Source organism: Nuphar pumila, chromosome 7, assembly GCF_984573655.1.
Source record: "Nuphar pumila chromosome 7, dmNupPumi1.hap1.1, whole genome shotgun sequence".
In the NCBI taxonomy this organism is placed as follows: domain Eukaryota; kingdom Viridiplantae; phylum Streptophyta; class Magnoliopsida; order Nymphaeales; family Nymphaeaceae; genus Nuphar; species Nuphar pumila.
The window spans coordinates 9,487,389-9,509,104 of NC_143255.1; the positions used below are offsets into that span (position 1 = coordinate 9,487,389).

At 37.5% G+C, this 21,716-nt stretch overlaps 1 protein-coding gene across 1 annotated transcript; it reads left to right on the forward strand.

Annotated features, from left to right (window-relative positions):
- The first annotated feature begins 339 nt into the window (after window positions 1-339).
- On the forward strand, window positions 340-17,257 carry LOC149831075 (bet1-like SNARE 1-1). The gene is made up of 5 exons (XM_090011962.1): window positions 340-470; window positions 1,973-2,120; window positions 16,709-16,765; window positions 16,845-16,904; window positions 16,985-17,257. Exons 1-5 carry the CDS (start codon window positions 457-459, stop codon window positions 17,072-17,074), a joined length of 369 nt encoding a protein of 122 aa, XP_089868088.1. The 5' UTR covers window positions 340-456; the 3' UTR covers window positions 17,075-17,257.
- The last annotated feature ends 4,459 nt before the right edge of the window (window positions 17,258-21,716 follow it).

The following is a 21,716-nucleotide window of genomic DNA, read 5'->3' on the forward strand; positions in this document are numbered from 1 at the left end:
AACCGATATTACGATATTTTCAAAGTATAATTTATGAAATAGATATAGCGATATTATCGTGACAATATCATGACATTCTATTTTTTTTTATATATGTTAAAGTGTATATATGTTTTTTGGTTTATTTTACTTTTTAACTACATTATATTCTCACACAAAAATATCGCTGAAACCTATTATTATTTTTTAAGTTTTTAACAAACATTCGAGATTTTTTCAAAGAAAACATTTTTTTAAAGAACTCTTGAAAAAAAACCTTGCTGAGAAGTTGCCCACAGCTAGCTTTGTGGCTAAGCTTTTAAGGACCCTTATGTGGTAGCCTTTTAGAATTTCAGTCGGATCAAGGGGGTGTAGGAGGAAAACAGCCTCCTTCATATCAATCTGCAGGCAGGGTCGACGGAAAGAAGAGATCCGAAGCGAAAGTCCGAAGAGGGAAGCGCGTTTCTCCTTCCATCGATGAATTCCAGAAGGTGGGTCTCTCTCTCTCTCTCTCTCTCTCTCTCTCTCTCTCTCTCTCTCTCTCTCTCTCTCTCTCTCTCTCTCTCTCTCTCGTCGGATTCGAACCTTAGAGGGTATTTTAATTTTTTGCGTTTTTTCCATCTTATTTCATCTTTTTTGTTTATATGCTTGATGTAAGAATCGGGCTTTTGTTTCTTATGGTTTTCAATTGATATCATGGTGTTAATGGCCGACGTTAGATGCTGGAACTTGTCGAAGTACTTTTCTCATTTCTCTCGTTCAATTGTTGCGATGCGTGCTTCTTTTGTCCTGCGGTCGTCTTTCTGGCTTCCCTTTTGTAGTATCGTTGAAATTTCTGTTTGATTTGCTTGATATTTTAGCATTTCTTCGCACCAATTATTCGTTTCGTGGATCCATGTCTTCTTGGGGGGTTTGATTTGATCGGATTGGAGGTTAAATTGTATCTATTTGTTATGTTAGTATTTGATTCCGGAGTTTCCCCTTCTCTGGGTACTTGGTTACTACTGCTCCTTATGGGAGGCGTGGAAAGATGTGGGCTCTTTAGGTGTGTTTTGATGCACCCACTTATCTAGAAAAGTGGGATAATTTGGGAAATTTCGTTCTGATCCTTGATATATCTTGTCCCACTTTTTAAGGCTTGATGGGTGTGTCCATTTTATCTGCAAATTTTGACCATGCGAGATCAGTCAGCTGCATTTTAATTGTTGCTTCCTCACTGTTACACTGATTTCACCAATGTCGTGGCTAAAGTTGCAAAATATAAGGGAATGAATCCCGTGCCGTGGTTAATGATCAAGTGTTGGGAGGATGTGATGTGCTTAAGTTCTTCAATTCGATGATTCTTCTTGACTTAACATGTTACCTCCTACTGAAAATACGGTACTTTAATAGAACCAAGGCTTCTTAACTTGCTTTCACGTCAAGTAATTTAGGATCGAAATAGTATTTATAGTTCTTTCATGGACCGAATTGACTTTTTTGTTTGCTACCGTATTGTAAGGAAGTATCCTCTGGTTGCTTGACTGTTGCAGTTTAAAGGGCCTATTTTCTGTGTGTACTTATGCTTTGACGTTAGTATATTTGTTGGTTTGAAGCCCAGGATTTTCACTTATTGTGATTCATGCAATGATTGGAAACACCTAGAAAAGGAGTTCATGCATGAATTTGTGGACACATTCACATATGTGCATCGCCGACCCCAATTGTTTTGGGATGAAGGTGTAGTTGTTGTTGTTGTATTCACATATGTGCATCCACACATAAATATACTATTCAATCAATTTGCTTTTTTTCATTTTGTTTTTTTTTCATTTTTGATCTATCAATTGATAGGATCTTTTGCTTGGGTTATTGGATTGATCATCGTTGTAGGTTTCCAGTGTTGTCTACTTGGCTGCCAACTTTTATTTATTTGTTTTTTTATCACTAGAGTAATGTTGTGCTTGTCTACTATTTCTTTTTCTTACTGATTTACTTCTCTCACTATGTGCAGAGACTACCGAAGCGGTCGCAATGCTTTGTTTGATGGAATTGAAGAGGGTGGCATTAGGTCATCCTCTTCTTACACTAGTGAAATATCTGAACATGACAATGATAGATCCGTGGATGGACTTCAGGACAGGATTAACATTCTCAAGAGAGTACGTTGAAAATCATTCATATGATAGATATTCTTCTATTATTGTTCTTCGAACCATGGTGAATATGGACGGTTGTGTTTACTACTTTGAGATATTGTCTCCTTTGTGTGGACATGAAGTTGTTTAGGCTTGCTTGTTATATATTGTGCCCGTCTGTAACTTGATTGTTAGCTATTTAACCTTTGGAAATGGTTGCACATAAAATCAGCCAGTTAGCTCTGTTAAATTGCTAACTCAACCTTTTTTCATGGTTTGTTCTGTCAATAGCAATCTTGTGCTTCTCAATTTTTTATTCATTCAAATACCATTTTAAAGTACTTGAGATTCAAGGCAACTCATTTGGTTGTTACTTAATAAGAAGGGGATCCTGCATAGATATATTGAAGTCATTCAATATATGTATGAACAATTGTCTGGACTATATGTTGAGAGACAAGTATGTTTTCAATTATGACTTGGTTACATCAATGATCCATTTCAAGTCTGTACTTATTTGCATTAGTCAGACAAAATAATGGCTTCTATCTAAGAGTATGTACCCTGGTTTATGTTGTTTGTAGTTGATATAGGATTTGGTAGTCAAAATAGAAAGATGTTTAAACAAAACAAAAACTTTAGCGGAGCATATTGGAGAAAATGGTTTAAAAGTTAGTATAACAAAAAAAATATGGAGTGCATGTTTAGTGATGAAGTTAGTGGGAAAAATATTGTAAAAGTACAAGATATCACTATTTAACAATGTCAAATGATTCGATAGTTTGGATGATCATGCAACAAGATGATGGATTTAAAGAAGATATTATAATAGGATTTATGCCAGCTGGATAAAGTAGGGGAAACTAGTAGTGTTTATGTGATAAAAGAGTGCCATTACGATTAAAAGGGTGTTTTTATAAGATTGTTATAACACTGACACTAATAAATGTTGGGCAAGTAAAAAGTGACAGGAAGAGAGGGCGCATGTTACAAAGATGTGTATGTTAAGATGGATGTATAAAGTTAAGAAAAAGAATAAGATTATAAATGAACATACCATAAAATGATTAATAGTACTTTCAATAAAGGTTGTATGTATCATACCGTATCATGCGATACAACATGATGCATACCGTTACTATGAAGAAAATCAATACAATACGCACTCATATCACAATATGAGTGTGTATCATATATGTATCATATGTATCATACAATACAAGCCAGTATTGTTGTATCGTACGACACAGGGATGGTACTCATAATTTTTCAGTTTTGGTTTTTAAAGACCTCTTGAGGGCCGACTCCTTCATATGTGTAGAAGTCATTAGAGAGGTATTCACACACCCTAGGACTCGTGAGAGCGATTTGGGGGCCGATCCGTGCATAAGGGAGAGGGCTTTTGTGGTTTGCTAAAGTAAAAGTGCATTTTCACCATTTTTTCACTCAAAAAAGTTGGCTAAGATGAAAATTATTTGTTATGAGTAAAATTACAAAGCTACCCTCCAAAAAGTTTCCTCCTCGTGGGGTCATTGCCCCCTTGCAACCCCCCACCAACTTACCGCAAAGTTGAATCCGCTAAAATTTGTTAAAATGTAAAACATATATATGTAATAATATTTATATTATTATTATATATATTTTTCTGTATTTTTTCTGTATTTATTTTTGTATTTTTTAGTGTCTAGTTCTAATAGAACTAGACTAACCTTATCTAGTTAAGTTCCACTTGAAACTTAACTAGAAAGGTAACCGGTTACTTTTCTAACCATTGGACCATTCCAACGGCTACAAGGAGAGCTCCTTAAGAGCTCTCTTCTTATTCCCTTTTCAAACTTGTATATATAGGGGTGCAGCCCCTCTTGTAAAATCAATCCCCATGCTTCTTAAGCATTGTGTTTTTCCGCTTCAATAAAGAATATATTTTATTCTTTTTTTGTTTCCTTTTATACCCTTTTTTAAGGGTTATGCTTAAGTGTCTTTTTAAGACATTCTTTCTTACGGATCGTAGTTCGTGTTTGGAAGATCCTCATTTCATTTCATGGTATCGAAGCAAGGTTCATCCTATGTCGTGCGAATCTCTTGCCTCGTTTTTCGTGCCAAACTTACAAAGGTGTTTTATCACTTTAGTTGGGTTCTTTGAAGCCCCTTTTGAAGGAAGGAGAAAAGAGGAAGGCTCGTTGCATCAAAATCTTGTGTTTGCTTTCTTTTACTCTCTCTTCCTCTTTATTTCTTTTCTTTCTCCTTTTAACACCTTTGTAAAAGATGGATGATCAAGATAAAATCACCATCATACCCATGAAGTTAAACGACATAAATTATGTAACGTGGGCTTCAATAATAAAGCACCACATATGGGGAAAAGGATTATGGGGCATAGTAGATGGTTCTGATTCGGAACCTAAACTTGTCCTCACCAAAATGGAAGGTGATAAAGAAGTTCTCTTAACCAAAATGGAGAAAAACAAAGCCTTAGCCAACTTTGAAAAAAGTTGGAAGGAATGGCGAATAGCGCATGCTAAAATTATGTCATGGCTAATTAGTAGTGTTGACATAAAGAAATGCTCTAGTCTTGTCAAGTTTGAGCATGCCGATAAGGCATGGGAATATCTCAAGAATATGTATTCCCTAAAAGATATAGCACGTGTGTGCAATCTTCAAAAAAGAGTGAGATCAATGACCCAAGGTGATAAAACTATACGTGAATACTATAATAAACTATCAAAACTCTGGGGTGAATTGGCTATTTTAGAGCCAAAATGGCATTGTCCCGAGGACATTGAGCTCCGATAAAAGCAACTTGACATGGAGCACTTTTATCAATTTGTAAACGGTATAAGACCGAAATTCGAGTCGACTAAGTCGGCCCTTCTTCATCGAGGAAAAGTTCCCTCTATTGTCAATACTATAGAGGAATTAACTATGGAAGAAAACGTAATCAAGAAGAATACTTCTAAGACTGAAGATGATTCTGTTTTAGCTGTATCTAGACCGGAGAATCATGTACGATCTTATAACTGACAAAGTGGTGACTATGACAAGAAAAAGGTTATTTGCCATCATTGTCATGAACCTGAACATTACAGGCCACAATGTCCTAAGCTTAAGGAGCTGAGAGAGAAAAGAGTTGTGATTGCTGGATCGGAGCCCAAAGATCAGGATGCACCAGTTTTCATGGCTTAACTAATGGAGATTCTCCAACTTCTCATCAAAGGAGCCTCCTCTTCATCTGAAGCTTCAACTGGCGCAACTGCCTCATCTTTTTTCGATCCAGGTAACTTTCCTTGGCTTCTTGACTCCGATGCTTCTTTCCATATGACCCCAATTAATCAAAGTCTAACCGAATGTGTTAAAAATAAAACAAGCATGTTAAAAGATTTTACAGCTGATGGAACTTCTCTTGAAATAGAATGAATAGGAAATTTTGAAAAAAATCATAAAACTAATAATTTTTTTATTCCAGAAGTTAGATATATTCCCAAATTAAATTTAAATCTTTTATTTGTATCTCAAATATCTGATTGTGGATGTAATATTTTTTTTTTCTTCTCATGGTTGCTGGGTTCAGGATCGTCAGTCAGGAAAGCTGATTGGGGAAGGCCATAGAGAAGGACTTTATTACATGGATTTTTTGGAAATGCCGAAGAATGCCTTTTGCTATAACATTCAGAAAATTGAGTTTCTGTGGCATAAAAGACTTAGTCATCCACATATAGCCAAAATCCAACATTTTCCAAATCTAGGGAAATTTTGTAACTCTGAATCATTTGATTGTAAAGATTGTATTTTTGGTAAAATAAAAAGATTACCATTTCAGAACAGAACTTTTATTTCTTCAAGACCACTTGAATTAATACACTCGGATGTTTGGGGTCCTGCATCAGGAATTTTTAAAGGAGGACTTGCTTATTACGTTATTTTTGTCTATGATTTTTTCCGACATACGTGGATTTACTTTCTTAAACATAAGTCTGAAGTATTTTTATACTTTCAAACATTTCATAATATGGTTAAAAACAAGTTTCAAAATTATATTACTATTTTTCGCACAGATTCAGAGGGAGAATTTTTATCCACAGATTTTAAAAATTATCTTAATTTACATGGCATCACACATCAAAGGTCTTGTCCATACACACCTCAACAAAATGGGTTGGCAGAACGTAAACATCGTCATATTATGGAAGCCATTAGGACTTTATTAATAGCAAATCAAGTCCCAAAAGATTTTTGGGCAAAAGTTGCCTTAACTGCCACCTATCTGATTAATAGGATGTCATCCTCTTCTTTGCAAAATATAACTCCCATTGAAAAACTTATGAACGTTTCTCCAGATTACTCTAGACTAAAAATATTTGGATGCAAGTGTTTCATTTTTACCGACAAAAAATGATAAACTTTTTCCTCGTGCGATTTCCTGTGCCTTTTTAGGATATGCTGAAAATAAAAAAGGTTATAGGCGTTTTGACCTCAAAAATAATAGATTATATGTGTCTAGAAATGTTTCCTTTCTTGAAAAGGAGAGCTTCTTTGATTTTGAAAAACCAAAGGAAGTCACTAAGTATTCTTTTTTGTTAGATCTGACATCAAAATCTTATGAATATGATCTTGACTATAACTTTGATAATGATCAAGGAATTATTGATCTTGATCATAATATTGACAATGAAGAAGTTCATAGAGACACTAGTATACAGTATTCCAGGCGACAAAAGCCTAATCTTTCATGTGCACTTGAAAGATATTCTTGTTAAATTATGTAATCTAATCGTACAATGTAATATATATATATATTATATATATAAGGTAATACATATACATATATTAATATATATGTATATGTATCTACTTATTATATATAAAATATATATTTCTAATTGTTTAGCCATAAGGGTAGTTTAGTCTTTTTACAACATATTCTTTTTAGAATATGTTTTGGTAATTTTCTTTTATTCTTTTTCTTTTTTATTTTTTATTTTTGTTACTTTTTGTAAAAGGTGGAAAGCACCTTGGAGGGGCCCACCATCTAGTCGTTGGGCCCCTTCCAACGGTCACATTTGTGACCGTTGGAAGGGGCTCCAACGGCTAGAGGTGGAGCCTCTCCAAGGACTCCACCTCCTCTATTTAAAGGGGCTCTCCCCTTGTGTATTCTTTAAGCTTTTGGGATTATAGCCCAAGCTCCTTTTCAATCTTATGACTCTTGGGTATGCTTTTGCGCATTTGTGAGTTTGTGTTGTGCTTTTTGTGCACAAGTGTTTTAAGTGTTCTTATTGTGCGTATGTGTACGCACTTGTTTGCAAGAATATTGTAATATTGCTATTAGTATCTTGTTGAAGATACTTTTACATGGTATCAGAGCTTGGTTGAAGAAGGAGGTTCATGCATTTATTTGTTTTTTGAGTGCCTCGAAAAACGTGCCTTCAAGTTATTGACGTTTGAAGTGGATAATCTTCTTCGGGCAATATTTTGAGAGTCTCTTTTGTTAAGGAAGGTGTGAAAGTTTCTTGAGGTACGCATTATTTTTCAACTTTTATCCTCTCTAATGGGCGAAAAAGACTCTCATTTCTCTTTTGGCTTCAAATTGAATGGCTCAAACTATCATGTTTGGGCTGGGAACATAGAAGCTCAAATAAAAGGTAAGGGTCTTTGGGGATACGTTTTTGGTTCTATACCGGAACCCGAACCAAGGATTACTTTGGTAGAGAAAGGCGAAATCAAAATTCTCGAAGGAGAATAGAGGAATAAAGCTCTTGAAGAATGCTCCAAGAAACATGAAGAATGAGAAATGAAAAATTTCAAGATTCTTTCTTGGATGTTTTCATCGGTTGAAACAAAGACAAATGCCAACATTATTAAGTTCAATAAAGCATCGGAAACTTGGCATTATCTAGAAAAAATGCACACGTCAAGAGACTTGTCACACAAGTATTATCTCCAAAAAAGGGCTTTGACCCTTCAACAAAATGAGATGTCCATAAGGGAATATTTTGCGGAATTGTCATCCATATGGGATGAACTCGCAATGCTTGAGCCTAAGTGGAGTGGAGAAGCTATTGAGCTTAGATACAAACAATTGGAAGATGACCATTTTTTTAATTTTTTGAATGGCCTTAGACCCGAGTTCGAGCAAATTCGGTCCTCTCTCCTTTCCTCTTTCGTTTCCCCCTCTCTTGAAGATGTCATTACAAAGCTAAGTGGGGAGGAAACTCATATGAACTTTAGCAAAAACAAATCAAGTGTTCTTGCTACTTCAAGTAGTGAAGAAAATGAAGGCGCTAATGCCGTATCAAGACCGGGGAGAAATTTGAAAACTTATAAGCCTCTTCAATTCAAGAATCAAAACTCAATTGGTCAAGGAGTAAAGAAGGACTATAGCAAGCTTACATGTTATTTTTGTAAAGAACCGGGGCACATTAAATCTATATACCCAAAATGGAAGAAAATACTTGTTATGGCCATGACATCTCAACAAGAGGAACGACCATCATCGTCAAATGGGTCTCTTTCTCTTCATCAAATTGTAGAAGCTTTGCAACCTCTTCTCAAGGGAGGAACTTTCGGAGTCGCTATGTCTACCTCTTCCCCTTCTGGTAAGATATCTTGGCTTTTAGATTCCGACGCATCTTTTCATATGACTCCAAGTGTTTGCTCCCTTTCCGAATTTTCTAAAAATCCTCTTCCATCTTTTGTCTCAACGGCGGATGGAACACCTTTTGAAATTAAAGGAATAAGAAATTTTGAAAAACAAGATTTTTTTATCCCTAAAATTTGTCTTATACCAAAACTAAATTTAAATTTATTTTCGGTCTCTCAACTCTCGGATCATGGTTGCGATGTAAAATTCACTTCTGATAAATGTTGGATTCAGGATCGCCAGTCCGGGAGATTGATTGGGGAAGGCTCTAGGAGAGGCGAACTCTACTACGTTGACTTTTTTCAAGTTCTCAAGAATCAATTTTGTAATGTTGTTCAAAACAAAGATATTCATGTATGGCATAAGAGACTGGGACATCTCAACATTGTTAAAATCTCTTATTTGCCTTTTATTAAACATCTTTGTAAAGGAGATTTTGTTTGTAATGATTGTATTCTTGGAAAAATGAAAAGTCTACCTTTTTCTGCTTTAATAAATTATATATTTTATTCTTTTTTTGTTTTCTTTTATACCCTTTTTTAAGGGTTATGCTTAAGTGTCTTTTTAAGACATTCTTTCTTACGCATCTTAGTTCGTGTTTGGAAGATCTTCATTTCATTTCAAAATTAGAGATTTATATCAAGGTAGAATTCATGCTTCACACTCTTCCAACAAAGATGGCATTAGATGGTCCGGCATGACAATGAGACACTCAAGTAATGAGTGAAAACTGATTGAAAATCGAGTGCAATTATTGCCATAATATTTTTTGTTCATGTAATATGAAAGTATGATTCTTGTGGCATATTCTTAATTGTAAGATATTTAATATTTTGCATTGTTCTTGTAAGATAGTTAGTGTTTGATGATGTTTTATGCAGCTCATAGAGTCATAAATGCTTCATATGTGATTTTATGGTTGTATTTTGTGCAATTCATCATTGTTTCATGTGTTATGATTTTTTTAGATTTTTGCTAGTTTTTCTGATTTTTCATGATTTTTTGGATTTTTTTATTTTTTTATTAAAAAATTATAATTTTTTACGATATGATAGGATAGGTATCTTATTTTGGACCCGACCGATACGCTTAACGATACGATACTTACAACCTTGCTTTTAATAACAAAAAAAAGGAGAATGTCATTTATGAAAGTTTGGGCATGCACAATGACCTATCATGATACCAACAACAAAGGTCAACACGATATTGAGTTAAAGTAATTAAGGAAAGAAGAAGATCATTGACGACTTGGAGACTCAAAGAGCATCAACATAAAAAATTATAAATTTTATTAATAATAATGCTCACAAAAAGCACACACAACAATGGGTTTGAAACCCATTTAAATACATACAAGAGATGCCATACTAGCCGTTAGAAGTGTCTAACGACTTGTGACTAACCGTTAGACACTCCTAACGGCTAGTTCAACAACCATATTACAAATTAAAAATAAGAAAACAAAAAAAATATATAAATCAAATGTACATATTATATATTTTATATATACTAAATATATATACGTATATACATAAATTGGAACCTGTAGATCTTACAAAAAGAGAGTGTTAGTATAACATGATTTAAAGCCAAGATCCAACATAGCTTTACTAAACCTATCATGCCATGCCTTTGGGGCTTGTTTAAGCCCATACAAGTCTAACGAAGAAGCATACCCATGTATACTTATTTATTCAAATCTCTATTTAGGAAGAAATTTTTAATATGTAATTGATATATGGGTCAGTTACTAATGGTGGCTACCACAATGAGAGTCCTAACACTAGTCATATGAGCAACATGGATAAAGGTTACTTAATAATCTATATTGTATTCTTGGAAACAACCTTTGGCGCCTAACTTTATATCTTCCCAATGATCCATCACTTTTGGTCTTAATTTTGAATACCTACCTACATCCTATTAGGTAAAGGTTGAACTTTTTAGGTTTTAGCTTTTACGGGGAGCTAACTCTAAGTTCATGGCTTCAACCCACTCTTTGGCCTCCTTATAGGTTGAAGGTTCATGATATGAGTGAATAGATATGAGGCAAACTCTATAATTAAGTAAAAAATACTCATAGGAAACAAACCTATTTAGGGGTCTAGAAATGCACTCAGATCTCCTAAGACTAGGTTCTTCTATCTTATGAGATTGACTATATTTATCCTAAGACTAGGTTCTTCTATCTTATGAGATTACTATATTTATCAAGAGCACACGGATAATTTCAGGGTTACCAGAAGCGCCCATAGGCAAGTGTGAAACACGGCGGTTTCGAAACATGCAGGGAAGCACCGATTTTAATTAGGAAGTGTGTGTGCTTCCCATACGCTTCCCATTTCGCTTCTTGATCGCTTCCCAATATAAGAAAATAAGTTTTCTTTTTTGGGGGGCTTAGTGCCTTTAACTAATTTTTTTGCCCAATATTGAGAAAACTCGATTCCTATTCACATTCCACTTGAATCTTAGGTCGCTTCCTTTCTCTCTTTCAAAACAATTCTCGGTTCGCTTCTAAGTCTCGCGCTTTCTGCTTCCTAAAATTTTAAAAGTCCTTTGCTTCCCTCTTACCGAATCGCTTCCTACTCCCGCTTCCTCGACTGACAATTGTGGATAATTTCCACCATCACGTCGAGAATAATATTGAAGTTCATGGGTAGGTTCCCTAGAATCACAATCGATGATTTTCTCATCATTATTTTCAGGCAATAAATCTAACAAGATGGCATACTCAAGATCTTTCTTAGATTCTTTAACATTAAATCCTTTTTCATTCTCAAGAAGTGTAATAGTTTTAGAGACAGGGATTATCATTTTTCAAATCATAGCATCTATTGCCTTTTTGGTTATCAACATATCCAATAAATGCACATTCTATAGCTTTGAGAGAAAATTTGTGTTTTTCAATAAGCAGTTCGAACATCCTTGATTTTTTCAAAAATTTAAAAAGTTTTTCTATAGGAGATTTTTTTTTTCAAATTTGATGAAGGTATTCTATTTATCAAATATATCACGGTGAGAGTAGCTTCGGTCCAAAAAATTTTAAAAACTTCTTTTGAAATAAGCAAAGTTCTAGTAGTTTCAATAATATGTCGATGTTTTCTTTCTGCAATTTCATTTTGTTGAAGTGTTCTAGGGCAAGTTTTTTTTATGTAAAATCCCATGGTTTTTTAAATACTTTTTTAAATTCATTAGATAGAAATTATCCCCTAAATCGGAACGATTTTTTTTATGTTGGTCTTAAATTGATTTTAACTAAATTATGGAATTCTTTAAAACATGCAAAAACATCGGATTTGAATCTAAGAAAATAAATCCAAGTATATCTATTATAATCATCTATAAAAGTAACATAATAAGATAACCCTCTTTTTGACATAACGGGAGCCAGTTTTCATCCATCCAAGTGCATTAATTCAAAAGGTTCTTTTGACACAAAACTTATACTTCCAAAAGGAAACATCTTTATTTTTCAAGTATAAAACTATTACAAACAAAGTCTTTTTCCTTACAATATTTTTTAAAAAAGGAAAAAGTGACAATTTGGATATACTTGGGTGTCATAATCTTCTATGCCAAAGAAGTAAATCTATCTCTTGAGCATAGTTACAAAAAGATTCTTTTGGTAGACAAAGAAAGTCTATATAATAGAGATCCTCTCTTCTTTGGCCTTGCCCAATCAGCTTCCCTGATTGTAGATCCTACACCCAACAAGCCTTAAATGAGAAGGAGACCTCACACCCATAGTCTGGTATTTGGGAAACCGAAAAAATATTTAAATTTAGTTTTGAAATTACTCTAACATTTGGAACGAAAAAGGTTTTTGAATCTTTTATAGTCTTTTAAGTTTTCAATACTTTTAACATTTAAAGAAGTTCCATGGGAGGTAGAAACACATAAAAAGTATGAAATTGTATAATAATCAGAAAGAAGAGACTCATTTAGGGTTATATGGAATCAGGCTCCTGAATATAAGATCCAAAAAGATGTACCGGGAGGAGAAGGGGATGACACGGCAACATTGGAAGTCGATGTAGTGGTCTTTAGGTATTGTTGGAGTACCTCTGCCTATTGAGCGATTGACAAGTTTTTTAGGTCGCTCCTTTTGCTTGTTTCCTCTCTCTTGGAAGAGTCTTCACTCACCGAGGCCACCTTTCGTTTGAGCCTAGGACATTTTAGTTTTATGTGCCCCGGTTCGTTGTAATAGTGGCAAATGATCTTTCTTCCTCATCCATTGTATCGTTTCTCAAAATAAGGAGGTCTATATGTTCTCATGTTGTTGTTGGGTCTTGAAACGACAATAACCTCCTCGCTTGTTTTGCTCATGCCAAGTCTTGTTTTTTTCTTGGCACACTTCGACAAGTGTCTCACTAATAATAAGCACGATGGTCCTATGAAAAAAAGAAGACCTAACTTGCTCGAACTCTGATCTAAGCTCAAACAAAAAAAGAGAAAAGATTCTTCTTTTCAATTTGCTTTTGTCTCATTTCAATTGTCGGGCCTTCCAGTTTAGGTTGGAGCATAACCAATTCATCCCATAGAGGGGACAAGAGACTATAGTAGTCTCTTACACTTCTATCTCCTTGCTTCATAGTGCAAACTTTGTCTTGGAGATAGTATTGTTGAGTCATGTCCTTATGAATGAACATGCTCTTAAGAAAGACCCACTCATCACAAGCTTTCTTGAATTTAATGATGATGATGACAATCTTAAACTCCATGCTATTCATAAACCACGATAAGATTTGAGCATTAGTCGTTTCTCAATCCTCCATTTTTTTTATATTCTTACAAGACTTTTTCTTTTTCTTCTATGGTGAGATCCTTCTCTTGATCTCCTTTTCAAGTAAGCTTTAGTTGTGGTCCCACTAACGTGTCCCAATAAATTTTTCTTTTGATGTGGTTTTTCATAGCGGTTACCCACATTAGATAGTTAGATTCATTGAGTTTGAAAAAAAATCATGGTGACTTTTTCTCGGCCATGATCACGAGTAATGAAGAAGGAGCTTGAATCCGCAACCACCAACAAAAGAGCGAAAGCTTAGAGCAAGATACACAATAGAATCAAGGAGCGCAAGAACACGATCACATGATCCTCAAGCTTCATGAACCAACGACCACAATAATCTTCAAGGTCCAAGTGCACGTGGCTGATACCATGTAATCGGATGCTAATGAAACAATACAAGAGGGCAATAAGCTAATAACACACATCACTAAGGGCAATACGAATGCACTAAGGCAAAGAGAGTATGAGAGTGAGAGAGCACCAACATAAAAAATATAAATTTTATTAAAAATAATCCTCACAAAAGCACACAGAACAGTGGGTTTGAAACCCATTTAAATACCTACAAGAGAGGCCATACTAGCCATTAGGAGTGTCTAATGGAGTTGGACTAACTGTTAGACACTCCTAACTAGGGGTGTCAACAGGTCAGGTTTACCCAGACCCGACCTGGACCAAACCCTATAGGGTCCGGTTATGGTGACAAATAAGAAGACCCAATTAAGACCTGGGTCCGGACCTGAAGGCCCGATTAATACATGGACCTGAGTATAGTTTGTGAAATTTTATACCTGACCTGAGGCCCACCCGATTAAGACTAGCAATTTTTCAATGTAAAAACGATAAAAAAATATTATTTTACCGGGTTCATTTAATTCTTATCGGGTCCTGGTATGGTTTCTCTTATAGTAGACCCAATTAAACCTGGGTCCAGACCCGATACCATACCTGAAAATCTAGTCCAAGTTTGGTTCTACCTAGGTCTGAACCAAACCCGACCCGTTGACACCCCTACTCCTAATGGCTAGTTCAAGAGCCATATTACAAATAAAAATTAAGAAAACGAAAAATACATAAATTAAATATACATATACATTTAAAAGGTTGATAACCATGCTTTAACAAAAGATCAAACCCTTTCTTGGATTTTGAAAATTGGGGAAATAAAGGATGATCTTTGAAGGTATTGCAATCAATGCGACCCCCGAGCTTGAAAAAGTGTGGCCCCTGCCATTGAATCATTGTCGTAGTGTTTTGCATTGGCTCCTTTAATTTCAACATTTCAAGACTTTCACTCAAGTCGATTTCATCATGTTCCCTAATGCTAGGGATGTCAGCCATGAAAGTCCAGCGAGGGATCATCGGTTGTGGCGGTCTTTCCTCGGGATCTTTGCCTAAAACAGTGGTAATCATTCCTCCCTTTGACCACTTGATGCATTACATCTAGATATAAATATGTATATATATACAACTATATTTAACAACTGCCAACCTACCGGGGCGAGGCTTTTGAATGGTTTTTCTATGTTTTCCTTAAATCTGACTATGTGTTCTACATGCTTGATTTTATAGGAATCAACTCTTGGATCGTCTGATTCTAACTTGCAAATAGGTTTTTATAAGGTATACAAATCGACAGTCTAAAATTTTCATAAATATTAAGTCTTAAAAAATCATGTTTTTTTATCGAAAAAACATGATCCAAATGTTGTTTCCTAGCAAATCAACCGTGCCAAACACATCTGCAGTGTCAGATTTGTGAAAAACAACCTGAAAACATGTTTGCTCGCGGTAGGCCCGAAAAGTAGTAGGCAGCTACCACCTATATATATATATATATATATATATATATATATATATATATATATATATATATATATATATATATATATTACAAAACCGGTGCATTTTCACGGGAAAGAAAAATAGGAAATACAAGCATTGTGATATTGTGTAGGTTCATATTATTGCAACCTTTGTGAACCTACATAATATGAGCACGAACCATACACTACTTGATACTTTTATTTCTTCAAATGTATGGCTCAAGTTCTTCAAGAATACTCTGTTTGTAAAATCAGAATAAATTAAATTAGGCACCTAATGTTCTGCATATTGGAACATAAAGCTATTACTTAGACATATAAACTCAAGGCGATGCAGAAAATGGTGAAACTAACAGCTACAGACATTAAAAAGATGGAAAAATTAGGAAATTATCAAGGGCCCTTCCAAGAGATTGGGCTATATATATATATATATATATATATATATATATAGAGAGAGAGAGAGAGAGAGAGACTTGTATCATCTACACAAGGTTGGCTTGCCTAATCCTGCTCATTCATTCCTATTGGAATCTGAAACCAGAGTCATATCATGCATTTTCTTGCCATCTTTCCTTTCAAGTATATCTATCTATCCTTTCCCTAGTTCACATAGCTTGTCATCTTCTCATATTGCTGTTATTGTTATCTATATGCTTGAAAATACTCGAAGCATCACTGAGTGGCACCTTATTTCCTCCTTTATTGATGGTACTTTTAAGCTTCTTACATATTCTTTATTGTATCCTTGTAATCTGAGATACCTGTATTAACATGTGAATCTCGGCCATATACGGTATCTTCTCTTCTTGCCATTCCTGATCTCTAGTAACCAAAAGACGCATATGTACATGCACATACAGACATACACACACATTCACTAAGAGTGTGGGTGAGAATGGTGCATGGACCTTCTAGGTTTCATTTTGGCACAGGGAATGCCTGAGAAATACACAGTGAGCTACATTCCCGAAACTTTATGCATAAAGAACTATCCTAACCTGATGCACTGGGGTCTCTCTGTACCTAATGACTCACATCTAACCATGTGCCAGCCAATACAAAGCACCTCCATTAAAAATTTAAACCTGCCTGGTTGAGTGCAGTAGAAATCGGTTCTTTACCATCGTAAGGATGAACTGGTGGTGGCATGCTGGACTCCTGCAACCCAGCCAGTTTCAGCATGTTGGGGGTTTAAAAGTGGAGCAACTCGGCCAGATACTTGGTTCCAGTTGTTAATCTGTTGGTGTTCTGCTTCCTTCACACTGTTGACATCTTTCAGAACAAGTTCCCAAGCAGTCTCTGCAATAAACTTTCAATCATATGTCGATAGTTTCTGATGAAAACTTCCTTTGGACAGTTGACAGGTGACATTCATGAAGAGGTTGAGAGTCACAACCGTGTGCTCGACAGGATGGTAAGCATTCTAAAACTTTGCTACGAGGGGACTAAATTTCTGATGTTTATGGTTGCCTTATAATGTAACTGGGATGCAGGGAAATGATATGGACTCATCAAGAGGTATATTATCTGGCACCATGGATCGATTCAAGATGGTATGCCTTCTCTTTCCCTTTTAGTTTTACCTTTTTATGATGATACAGTCTTAAGAATAGATGCCTAATTGCTTGTGCAGGTGTTTGAGAAAAAGTCAAGCAGGAGAATGGCGACTCTTGTTGCATCTTTTGTCGCACTCTTCCTACTCATATACTACCTGACTAAGTAGTAGTTTTGATCAGATGGGTGAAAGCTAGGGGTTTGATATAGTTTTGCTCCTAAGTCAGTCTGTATGATCTCTCCAGTTATCAGTCTATGTCTATCACATGAATGTTGATGGGATTGGGTTCAGTTTCTTGTAGGGCTGGAATCTTCCCCAGTATTTTGACAAATATATAAAATTTGAAGTTTATGGAAATGGATTCAGTTTACTGTAGAGCTGGAATTGGGTTCAGTTTGAAAAAAAAAGCTAGACTTCATAGTGAGGTGGACAGAACAAGGTTTATGGTAAGTTGAATCATTCAGATCATGATTAAAATGCATTATCATATAACCAATACTCTTTTTATTTGAACCTGATTAATACGCTTGAACCTAATTCAATGTCATACAGTTATTTCTGACACGAAAATTTTCCACACTGATTTTGTAGAACTATAATAGTTTCCATTTTTACATTTAAAGGGTCTTATGTAATATTTAAGTTATTTGGGTCTAGATAAGGTATTAGCTTTTTACCGTCGGAATCCGAATGTGTTTCTGAATCAGACAGACTAAGCAATATTCAATTATGCCAAAACCAGTAATGCCTGGATCAGGCCGAATCTGACCCGTTTATGACCTAACCATACAGTGCTTTTTCCCCGACTCATCAACCTTAAAAGCAATTGCATGCTTCTCTTTGGGCACGCTTGTGTGCCACAGAAACTGGAGGGATTCCGTGGAAATGCATGTGTTTCGGTGGGAACACATGGGTCCCCATGTGTTTCCATGGGACCCACAGCCTTCCGTTGAAACACGGGATTTTCTTTCCACGTGGAAAGTCTCGTTTTTCGATGGGAGGGCCATGCTTTTAGCGGAAACGAAGTCCGAAGACAGGCTCCCCTCTGGGCAATTCTCCCGTCCTTGGGACACAAACACGCCCTTTGTTATGTCTGATGGACCCCTAGTTGTGTTCTCTGGGCCCCCATGTCTTCCCTTCCAATTTCTCGCCCTTTTTTCTTTGTACTTTCTGTTGAAGAATTACTTGTTGGATATGAAAGCATTAGCAAACTCCGTTGTCTTCTGGATTTGCTAGTTGATGCTGCTGAATTATGTGTTAGTGGATTTTGATCCACAAAGCAGAGCTCCCAAGCAACAATATCCAGCTTCATTCTCATATCCTTCAGCAGCACATAAGATTCCTCTAGTTGCACTTTCAGGCGAAAGAGGTTGATAATGCTGCCGTGGCGTTTAAATTTTTGGCAAACGCCATTCTTCTTGATATATCGTGCCATTGAGACCCTCTCCAAACAGGCATGCATGCATGTGTGCACCCAACTCCTATAGCCTGGGGAAATGAAAAATTTGCCATGAATGCCTCTCTCTCTCTCTCTCTCTCTCTCTCTCTCTCTCTCTCTCTCTCTCTCTCTATTGACACTCTCGATCCCTCCATCTCCGGTGTATTGTGATCTTTTGCGATAGAAGCCGTTGCCGACTAGTCCTGGCGGTGGAATCATCTCCCGGTGCACGGCCGCCCTGAGCAGCAGCCACCAGCCGACAACCCCAACTCCACTCCATTTTCTGTTTTGCTGCAGACACCAACTCGGCGACGCCCGACATCCACCATGCCTGAGCTGCCTCCCTCGGCTCACGATGTCTTCTTCTTCCCCTGATTTTTTTCCACTGAGGATGCACCACCACTGCCACCATTTCGGCGACCTCACTGTTTTCCTTTTCTTCTCTAACCCAAGTTGATCCTCACGGTGGGAGCTCGTGTTTGCTTGAGCCGTGTAGCCACACATCCAGCCACATCAGCCTCCCTCTAGTTTTGGGATTGGCGAGCAGCGCGGTGCCTATTGTTGGAAAACCCGTGGGAGCCACGAATTCGTTTTCTCTCTTTTCTCAGGTGCCGAAGGGAAGGCCGATGCTGCCATTCTGAGCCCAGGAACCGCCGACGTTTGCCTCTGGTAGTTTTCCAGTTTCGTCGGACGTGGGTTTTCTCACTCCTCTGCTATTCGTCTTCTTCTTCAAGTTGTTGGCAATTTGACTACAAGTCTGCAACTGCCAAGCTTCAGTCTGACGAAGGCGTCAAAGTCTGCATTTCAAGTTGCAGGCTCGAACGGAGGTTGCCCTATCTTGTGTTGCGTTGGTTGGTCGTGTCGATCACCGTCGGAGCCCCCGACCCTCGCAGGTGTGCCTCTATCTTGTTTATTTCCTTTTTCAGAGTTTCGTAGGCTCCTTCATCGGTGGCTTTCGGTTATGCGCCCCTCGTCTAGCCATTTTTGGGGACTTGCTCCCGATCTCCTATTGAGGGTCAACCTGCGAGCCCTACATTTCATCAAGGAAGCATTGAACGACTGAGGTGCAGCCTTTGTGCTTCGCCGATGGGGATTGGATGTCGTCTTGCCTTTCAGACTCAATCGTTGGTTCTTCTCTAAGCTTTCGGAGTCCCTCCGATCATGCCTAGATGTGGGCTCTCTTCGTATTTCGGACATTAGGTTTTTCCTGCGAGCTATTAGACGGGAGCCTCTCGAAGGGTGCTCTGTTAAGGGTTTGCTTGTTTCTCCTTTCTTCATTTGTGAGCTTCCAGAATGGGTTGCCGATCGAGGATGGAAGTAGGTCCCATCTACTTGGCAAAGCTCCTTCCATGCTATTCGTTATAGATCTCAGTTGAGTCATGTCAGGTCGGGGGATAGGTGGTGTGCTAATTGTTTTTCTTTGAACTTCCACAAACGCTGTGATTGTCATAAGTGCGGCTTATCTTTTCTCTCTCGTCGGCACCCAGTCTGGAAGCGAAGACGATCTAACCCCTCACATTATCATTCATCGGGGATGAATCTAGTCTCTAAAGATTTTTCTGGGGTGGTGCGTCATTCGGCAAGTCAAAATCCTGAACGGCCTTCCCAAAAATTATCCTTCTCGCCATGGGTGCAGATTGACAATCTCCACAACCCGGCGATTTCATTCAATGCTGTCAAGATTGGGTCTATCTGGGTCCCGGCCCAACCGCAGCACTTTGGGCTATCTTTTCCATCTATTGCTCCAGCTATGTTAGACTCTTCGCCAACTTTTGATGGCATCTCCCAACCTTTGCAAGTTCTGCCAGGGGTGGGCCCCAAAAAATTTGGGTCTTCCATCAATGCTTTCTCTCTTGGAGATTTGCCGCTCACTATTTATCATGCACAGAGCTCGACGTCTGATTCTTTTTGCGCTAATTCTCGTGGCGGACTGATGGCGCGGTTGAGCAGGCTTGCGCGTGATGGACAAAGGACGAATCTGCTATCGTCCCTTATTATTTTTCCCTCCAGATGCTATGACTATCTGGTTATCAATCTTATTGCGTTTAATGTTAGAACCAACATGGAAATCAGATACATGGTGCTTGGCTCCTCGGTTCCTCGTCCTTTCCCTGTATCGCATTATGTCTCTGAGGTTTTTTCTTCTACCAAATCTTTTGGTATTCCGCCAAACGCGGTCTCCTACATTAGTCCAACACAGGGTCAGCAACATCCTAGTCCACAACCCCTGGGTGTCACGGTTGTCGATGCAGCTAAGTTGTTGGATATCTCTCTCTCATTTTCACAGTTGCAAGCGATAGCTGTTGATATGGATTCTACGATTTTAAGTATTTCTGCGATTATTGGGGACTCTCTCTGCAACTCTGGTGAAGCAGATTGAGAGCAGTTGGGCATTTTCGATGGTCACTTGAGGTTGTCTGTCAGTGCTAGTGGTCAGCGAAGAAGAAGGAGGCCTTCGTTAATTGTTTCGGCTACCGATGCTAGGTCCCCAAGAAGGTCATCTCGGTGCCACCAACCACGGGTTTTTTCAGATTTTGTTCCATGAAGACTGTTTTTTGGAATGTTAGGGGCTTAAATTGTCCCACTAAACGCTTGTTTCTGGCTAATTGGGTTAGGGAGCAAAAGTCTGACCTTCTTGCTTTATGTGAAACTAAAATGGAGGTCATCTCGCTCGTTGTCGTTTCTAGCATCTGGCAGGGAGCTGACTATTTCTATAAGCCAGCGGTAAATCATGCAGGAGGTATCCTTATCTTGGGAAAGCAGTCTTTAAATTTATCACAGCTGGATGTGGGTCTTTTCACTTTGTCTATTGCTTTCAATTTGCAGGCAGTTGATAAAAGAGTAGTAGTTTTTGTTGTTTATGGGCCTAATCTTACCGCCTTGAGGCCCGCTTTTTGGGATGATTTGGATAGGGTTGTCGTTTTCAGCGCGGATTGTCACCTTCTTATGGGGGATTTCAATTGTTTTTTATCTATCTATGACTCTAATAACCTCGTAATTCCTAATCCCTCTATGCGAGGTTTCCAAGACTTTGTTCACCGTCATTTTCTCTACCATATTCCTTTAATCGAGGAGCGCTTCTCTTGGTCGAATATGCGGTCTCGTCCGTGTTGTAGGGTCCTTGATAGGGTCTTTGTCACACCTAATTTATTGGACCTCATTCCCGACGTTAAGTGTGTGTTGTTTGCTCCCTCTATCTTGGATCATGGGCAGATCATCACTCATTGGGGGGATGGCTTTCAACCCAGTAGGAGCTTTGCGTTTGAAGAATAGTGGCTTCAGGAGCCAGATTTTCTCACGGTTATTACTATATCTTGGAACAAAATTGCTGATGAGCATTGGGCCGCGCTACGTGTTCAAAATAAGCTTTCT